This window comes from Oncorhynchus masou, chromosome 5, assembly GCF_036934945.1.
Source record: "Oncorhynchus masou masou isolate Uvic2021 chromosome 5, UVic_Omas_1.1, whole genome shotgun sequence".
Taxonomy (NCBI): domain Eukaryota; kingdom Metazoa; phylum Chordata; class Actinopteri; order Salmoniformes; family Salmonidae; genus Oncorhynchus; species Oncorhynchus masou.
Window position 1 is genome coordinate 19,264,181 of NC_088216.1, and position 8,578 is coordinate 19,272,758.

The 8,578-nt window shown below is 44.5% G+C and overlaps 1 protein-coding gene across 1 annotated transcript; it reads right to left on the minus strand.

Moving 5' to 3' along the window:
* Window positions 1-15: 15 nt before the first annotated feature.
* Window positions 16-7,872, minus strand: LOC135536118 (ADP-ribosylation factor-binding protein GGA1-like). Its single transcript, XM_064962513.1, has 17 exons — window positions 7,797-7,872; window positions 7,177-7,261; window positions 6,977-7,052; window positions 6,756-6,854; window positions 6,262-6,385; window positions 5,325-5,422; window positions 5,056-5,136; window positions 4,565-4,702; window positions 4,413-4,494; window positions 3,935-4,045; window positions 3,551-3,691; window positions 3,328-3,392; window positions 3,053-3,246; window positions 2,731-2,954; window positions 2,373-2,542; window positions 2,058-2,168; window positions 16-1,825 (listed from the first exon to the last, which is right to left on the minus strand). Exons 1-17 carry the CDS (start codon window positions 7,837-7,839, stop codon window positions 1,715-1,717), a joined length of 1,953 nt encoding a protein of 650 aa, XP_064818585.1. The 5' UTR covers window positions 7,840-7,872; the 3' UTR covers window positions 16-1,714.
* Between the last annotated feature and the right edge of the window lie 706 nt (window positions 7,873-8,578).

The following is an 8,578-nucleotide window of genomic DNA, read 5'->3' on the forward strand; positions in this document are numbered from 1 at the left end:
CAATAGACAAAAACCCCCAAGAAAAATAATAACTTTATTTCCCTTAAATACATATTTGCACTACATTCTCACCATTCCCCTGTCAATATTTATTTGCTCTTTAATTATACTTTTTTTGGCGAATGTACATAATTGCAGAACCATTATTATTTACAAAGTCAGAGCAGGGAATAGGTAGCCTGAGTCCCAGATCTGTTTGGGCTGTTTTACCAGCTCCTACAGTCATTGAGTAAACAAGACAGCACAAACAGATCTGGGAAGCAGGCTAGGGAATAAAGGCAGGGAAGTGGAATGTGGAGGGGAGCTGCAGAATGACGTGAGAGATGCAGCTGCTGCATGGTTGGGCCACTATCTGCAATAGACAGGTGGGGCTGCTGGCTTTACTTCTAGCCAAACACTAACATGGTACCTGATCAACTAAGCTTAGTCTTCTATAAATCATTTTATTGGTTGAATCGGGTGTGGTACTACTTGACTGGAGCAGATATGATTGAACGGACGCATCATCAATGACCATATTCGTTTCACATCTCACACCAAAGGAAGCATAACCAAATTTCATAAGAAAAACAGTAGTCCAACTCTGAAACGGGGAAAAAAATAAATAAATACCAAGATACATAGAGAACAAACTCTCAGCTTTAGGCACATACGGCAGATTTAAACGGTGCCAGCACTGACAACTCAGTACTGAACTAACGCCTCTCCCTTTGGGTCAACAGCTGAAGGTGGAACAGGACAGCAAATGAGGGAATCATATTCATGTACAAAACCAAACTAACAGGAAGTGTATGCACCGTGTAGTGGAATGAAATCACTTAAAACGGGGGGGGGGGGGACAAACTGCTGTTTAGATCAAAACAATATAATGTGTTTCAATAGAATGGATAATAGCGTCATAGATTGGATATTCCTTCACAGAAGATTGGACAGGATATACATTTGTTACAGCTTCAGACACCTACTGCCCAACTTATATAACAGTCGCAGACCCAACTGGTCTTACACCGTACAAATAATAGAAAATAATACAATACTTTGGGACTACACTATTTGAGTGTCATATTTTGTGCAGAATAATGCTATCAGAGAGAGAAACAGTCCCACACACATTCAGTTTAAAAGGCTTCGACTTCTCACAGCAATGATTTGTTTTGGACAGATCGCGTGAGGTGGTTATTATACAGTAATGCATTGGAGACTAAGGGCTGATTGTAGTACAGTCAATGGAATGAAGAAAAACACAAAATGGAGTATGAAAGATGACAACATGGGGTGGTGGATCATGGATGGGACACATGGATGGCATAAGGGAGAAACTGCCCACAAATAACTTATCTAGGATCCACTTTCCCTGCCGATATTCAATCCATAACAAATGGGAAGACATAAGGGCTCGGACACACCAATAGCGTTTGCCTGCCGAGTGTACTTAGCACCTCTGAACAGAGAACCGGAGATAATTTGAAAACTGAGTGCAAACTGATTTTACATGTAGAATTACATGAAAAAGTCGGTAGTCAGATGTCAACAGCACACATTTGGTGTGACCCTTAAAGGAGAAACCGATCCCAAATAACAGGTCTAAGACCAGATTTCCCGTAACCATCACAATGTAAAACGCCATCTTTCCATGGACCAGTGCTTGGGGGGGACCTTCGACCTACACCTAAGGGAAGCAGCGGATCAGGTGACAGGAAGTTGATCAGTCCCACTAAAGGTTCCCCCAGGTATCTGGAGGGGGGAACTGTTCTACATCGCCGGATTCGTCACGTGATTCTTCTCCCAGGTCAAATGTGAGCTTGTATCGCAACCGGACCATCTCCTGAAAGAAAGAACAGAACCATGTTAGGCTACAACAGGAAAGGGGACAAATCAACATGCTTTCTGCTTGCACATGTTTAAGTTCTGTTTTGTTGCCACGGTGACAGTTTGTCACCTCAGGGCTTTTCACAGCTACAAATGAGATGCTGACTGGGCAGTTTTTAAAAAATGAGCATAGGTTAAACACCTTGGAAAGAAGGCGGAAGGAGTCTGTGTGTGTGTGTGTGTAGTACCTTGTGAGGATTGGCCAGCAGTAGGACCTGTGTGATGGCGGCTGGGGGTAAGATGGGGTTGAAGGCTGGAAGATCAGTTCCTGAAGGAGGCTGTAGCTTCACCTTCATCACCTAGAAACAGACAGGATGAAACACATTACACTCAAACTACAGTCATAACTCAGCGCACATAGGTTACTGCAGAACACAACCATCTAATCAGACAGAGTGGAAATTAGGGACAAACAAATGATAGAGGTAGAAGATGAATCACCAAGGCAAATTAGAGGGGGGGGGGGGGGTAGTGAGAGATGACAGAGAAGAGACAGGACCAACCTTGGGTACTGCAGACTGGAAACGGATGTTGGTGACTGGTATGGGGGCGGAGGACAACATGGAGATGATCACTACCAGAACGTCAGGCCGAGAGGGAGGAGAGTCACGGGCAAAGTGGAACAGCACCCGCAAACTGTGCTTGTCAAATACAGTCACTGGTAACAAGCTGCCTAGAGGACAGACAGAGGCTTAGGGTTAGTTCATGCCCAGCCATCACCATGTCTGGAGACATGTTGCAACACAGGTAATGGCTGGGTGGGTATGTTATAGTTATTATTTGGAGTCTGGTTTGGTATTTTTCTTGCTAATGTTCAAAACAACCATACAGTAATACAGATTGATCAGACAATTGGCTTACTGGGCTTGATTGATTCCAAGGGCACAGTCACGTTAGCTAAGGAGATGTTGTTCTGGGGGGCTGGGGTAGGAGGCCCGGGGCTGGGCAGGGAGTCTAGGAGAGACCCAGGCTGCTCAGAGGGGAAGGCCAGGACAGGGCTGGGGGTGGAGGTGCTAGTAGTGTTGGTACTGGACTTGGTCTGGAGGTCTCGCAGGGTGGGTCTGGACTGGGGCTGCAGTTTATCCCTGTGAGAGGGAGAAAGAGCAAGGGGTCAGCTTTTTTAAGAGAAAACAAGTGTTTACGTTACAGATTAGCAGCTGCCTCTCTGGCTTGCAGTGTTTACCAATTGACGTGCTGCGTCCCCGGGGGTAGGGACTGATGCAGCAGGGTCTTGCCCAGCAGGTCTAACTCATCCAGGGCTTTAGGGGAAGCAGCGGGGGGCCCCCCTGATTCTGCCTGGGGGATAGGGGTCATGGCCGGTAGCAACACTGTTGCAGTAGGCACCGCTGGGACGACTGGCTCTACACTGTCAGAACACTGCGCAGAAAAACACTGTGTTAGGGACATTTTGTGTGTGTGTGTGTGTGTGTGCGAGTCATATGCTGACAACTCTCTCACCTGAAAGGAGTTCCAGTCTCCCGACTGAGGAGTGTGGGTAGAGCTGGGCGTTACGTCATTGAGCCCTGAGTGAAAACAACAATAGAAAGAGGCTGTCGAAACGAACCGAGAGAGTACACGATGCATGACCACAGTTGGACGAGTCATGGCAAGTTGGAAAATAATTGGGCAATTTAATAAGAGTAAACAAGCTAGCGAAACGACATTCAGAACTGCTGCTTACCTAGTGACATGAGCTCATCATCTAGCAGGCTGATACCCAGTTCTTGTGACAGGGTCTGTAGTGAGGGGGTGTCTGGGTAGGAGGGAAGTCCAGTGGGCGATGTGTCTAACCCTGTCAGGTCTAGGAGGGCTGTGCTACTTCCTGTGGAGAGATCAAACGTCAGTCTTTGTGATCAAATGTTTTGAAACTACTGAACGAAACACATTGAACACATCTGTGAAAATAAACAGGGAAACAACCTGGTTGATTATGCTGATGTCCTGAGGTTCAGTCTGTGCATGTGTGAACATGATGGGAGTGTGTAGAACAGTGTGTCTGCCCCCCTGAGACGCCAGCAGGTTCAGGTCGTGACCCTCTCTCTCACCTGGTGCCCCTCTCGCTCACCTGGTAGTATGGGCATGGCTGTGCTGTCTCCGTTCACCTCTTCTCCCTTGACCAGCTGTCTGTACAGGTTGATGACCTGAGTCAGGCTGTCGTTGGCCTGCAGGATGTCAGCTGGCATAACAGAGACGTACACAGAGGTGAGCTATGCAATGCGTCGATACAGAACACTACATAACCATATAGTACTGTCTAACAACCGTACAGAGGATGCATCACTCTTCAGCCATTTTGAATCATACCTCTTGTATTGATCACACTATTTGTATAGAACAAAGAAGGCCCGCACACTGTTAAGGCTCCTAATTAATTGTTTTATTGACAACGTTTTGATCCGAAACGGATCTTAGTCAGGTCCTGACAGTGTGCGGGCCTTCTTGTTCTATACCAGTATTCTTTATTAGCCCAGCACCTATGTTTTTAAGAATGTGCGTATGACCAAACTTTTCTATCACACTATATGGAAACATAAGATTCTCACCCAAGGCCTCATCGTTGTCCTCTGTGTCGCTAGCCAATCGGAACAAAGTAGGCCTCATCTTTTCACAGCTCTGGTATAGGTCCTGCAAACACAAACACATTTAGAAATAGCCCATTGCACACACACCCCTAGTGGTGTTGCCCTGTGCTAACCTTGATGAGTTCATGATTACTCTGGGAGCAGCTCTCCATGCTATAGTCTCCCAGTAGCTGGGTCAGCAGGCCCACACTCTCCTTCACCTCCTGGATGGCATTCACACGCTTAGACACCTTCTCCATTCGCTTATGGTCCTGGAGGACCGTAAACAGAACACACACACACACTCAGAACACTGCAATAAAATAAAAACATTATCCCATAAAAGAAAGGCTGGAGCGCTCTGAAGTCTGCATTGGTTGTTTTATTGCAGGCATATACAGTACAATTATGAGAGCAGTTGTAGGGATAGTAGAGTAGGGAGTTCAGAATTCAATCCATAAAAATCATTAGAAGTGCTTTGACGATATGAAGTGCTCGCTGTTTACTTAGCGTAAGAGTAATAAATCGACTGCGTTGTGAATGCAATAGGCCTATATGCATTGATTGACTCCCACCCAAACAAACACACAATCACACAGACAGGAGTAAAAAGAGTAGGACACACCTCCTGCACCATTTCCTTAATGAGTTTGTTTGCTGCTCTTAGATCTTCAGGGTGAGTGCTATTCAAAAGCCGAGACAGCATCTACAAAGGAAGGGAGGGAAGAGGAAGGAAAAGAGTGGAAAACAGGAGGAGAGGTAAAAGAGGGAGAGCAGGCCATTAGGGAATACATGAAAATTACAGTGGAAGAATGGAAAGACATCAATTCAAAATGTCCGCTAATGTCATCTCTATTGACAAAACTCAAGGGGCTGCTTCATCGTCATCTTTACCTTGGACTTCTCCTCATCCTCAAATATGACGCTCTTAGTTCTGGGCGGAGGGGGTGGGAGGGGCTCGTCAGGAAGTACCGGGTCATGCTTCACAATGCCTGGAAGAGAGCAGGGAACCCCATCCATGTCACATGAATAAACAGCCTGTCACCGGCACTCCCTACAGTGTATAGTACATCATGTATATACACCGTAGGTTTCCGGCATGTTGGTAATAGCATTGTTTTCCCCATGAGGTTATTGTCAACACAAGCAGCCCAACCAATGGATTTAGGGCCAGGCTAAGAAATATTGTTGGCTGTCACTCCCTGGAGCAAAACACTTAATTACATAGTCCTCAAGTTATCTTCCATCATACTAAACAAACAGTCATACTAAACAAACAGTTTCTCTCTCTCACTAAGACGGACTAAGTGAAAAAAATAATCATTCTGGATGCAGACTCAGGAGTTTCAATATGATTGTCTTATGGTGGTGCATAAACTATAAAAAGAAGAAGTGAGATTGACATGGGGCGGCAGGGTAGCCTAGTGGTTAGAGCGTTGGACTAGTAAACCAAAGGTTGCAAGTGACAAGGTACAAATCTGACGTTCTGCCCCTGAACAGGCAGTTAACCCACTGTTCCTAGGCCGTCATTGAAAATAAGAATTTGTTCTTAACTGACTTGCCTAGTTAAATAAAGGTCGATAAAAAATGGACAAAATACTATTTATATCAGGAGCACACGTTAGGGGAACATACAGATCACTCGTTGTATTTTTTAGTTCACTCCTGAAATGATCATACAGTTACAGTACTGTAATAAATTACATGATTTAGCCATATTCCTCATCCTGAAGTTCCATCATAGTGAAAACAATGAGAGTTGATCATCACAGAGAGAACGTTTTATTTCACTCCTATTCTTTCTAGGTGTGTCATCACTATTAAAGCTCACCTTGTTTCTTCAGCATCTGGTAGGCGTCTGCTATCTTGGGCTCGTCAGGCAGACCCACCGTCCAACTGAACATCACCTCCAGAACCTTCTTCTTCACTGGCTCTGGGGCCCGTGTACCCAGGTACTGCACAGGAGACGAGATTTAGGAACATCAAAACAGATAGAATGGAAAACTGTGTTTTGTTTGTTTATAAAAAGGGGTCGAGTTACATAAAGGGTTGTTCCATTTGATTTCAATCAATTGTTGTCCGCACCCTTTTAGATTTGACCAAAACTTTCCATACATATTTGCCCATGGTAGGTAGAAGATCAGAAGGTGACTTATTGGACAGATATGACAAAACATTCAGGTGCTCAAAATTTATCCATTTTGCATACCCCACTTCTACCATGGGAAAATATTTATGGAATGTTTCGTTCAGATCAAAACAGATGCAGTCAAAAAGTGATTTAATTCAAATGGAACCCTAAAGAAATAGCCTACCAGACAGTACCTTGGGTGAGACCACCTTGATGAGCTCGTTGAGGAAGCGGAATTTTCCCACTTCATTGTGGAACCTCTTCCCACAGTTCTTCATGCACATCTCTAGAACCTAGGGACACATATGTTATGATACTGCTGGTGGTGGGATCACTTACAATTAGCATATTCTGGCTAATGGAGATGTCAGTGAGCATGTCAACCAATACGTTACCCTGATAACAGTTTACTCACCATTAGTGCTTGCATGGCCTCCCATTCTTGGGGTGACTGGATCTTATGGGCCAAAAGTCTGGTAGCCAGTTGAGGACTAGGGGGAGGGAGGGGACATCAAATAAGAGTACCTGTATGGTTTGCCATATGTTTAAACATGTTGAGGTACTAACTGACAAAGCAAGCCTAATGCCAGCTTTCCACATGTTGGTCCTTCTTACCCTTCAGGCTCATTGTTGAGCTGTTCACAGAAGCCCTGGATACTGTCCCAGTCCGCCTCCTTGTTCAGAGGGTTGGTGGCTTTGTCTGGGGAGAATAAAAGCAAATTCCAGAACCTGGGGCTTATCAACATTTTCAAGGGTTTTTCGCTACCCTAGAACCAAATGCACAAAGAAAGTTTTCGTGTTTACTTGCTGCAAACGTTAGCAGAATGACTCCTCCCCTATTTATTTGCCCATTGACACTTAGCCACTTGATAATGTGGCTATTTAGCTTAGCCAGTCTGATTCACCAGTTTCAAAGTCGGACTTTGTTGTATTTGTAACAAATTGCGTATTAAGAACATCTAAAATAAACGATATTCGTGCTTGTCAATGCATTATTCTGCGTAAACAATACAGGGGTGAGGTCTGTTTTTGTTCCGACCTGAGTAGCGCTACGTTATAGCGCACTAGCTAGCACTTTGGATAAAGCATCATCATCACTGTGATGTTCGTCCACTGCACATACAACAATTATACTCATAACACTACAACTACAGGGCATTCTCTACCTCAGTTTTCTGAAAGTAAATTGGTCACGTATTGAGTCGTTATAGCAGTAAAAGCATCGTATGACTTACTGACGCGAGACTCCAAGCTCTCCTCCTCTGGCGGCGCCGCCATTTTCGGGGATTCCGATTAACTGGCAGCTATCGCGTTACTTTGCCAGTCTCATGCAACGACGTGGGCGTCATCATATCAAGCCATTCTTGGTAGTCCCTCTACTACACGGTTGTCAAGGATAAAAAGTGAGGTGCGTGATGATGCATTTTATGACCGATATCATCTTGCACCAAAAGCCTCCATGTCAAGTCATACTTTCCTCTTTTGTTTGTTGATATTTGTTAATATAAAATAAAACAATGTCAAGTCATACTGCCACATGTCAGCCCAAGACCTGCTGCTCTCATCCAAATACACAGACACCATAACTCTATGTCATGTACGATCATCTCATCTTCCATGATTGATATTCCAGGATGTTTATGTCACTTTTCTACACAGATACCACGAAAAGGCACAAAGTTCTATGTTTCGTCGTCACATGCAAAGGCTCCATCAGGAGAAAGACAGATACATTGCGATAGAAACACACCCAGTAGGCTAAAGCCTTCTGGCTGTTGCCCATGGTCTATTGATATGTTTTTTTTTAATGACTGATATACCTGATCCTTCTCTGTCTCCACAAAGTGTGTTCTCAACCCTCAACCATTGATGACAAGCCTGTGCACTAACCTGCTCCTAATAGCACAGAAACTGGAAACATAAACAGCAATATGCAGTTAGAGTTTCACTTATACGTCTATTAAACTCCACAGAGAGGAGGAGAGACCAACAACATATTCCATAAAAGTTGTCAATT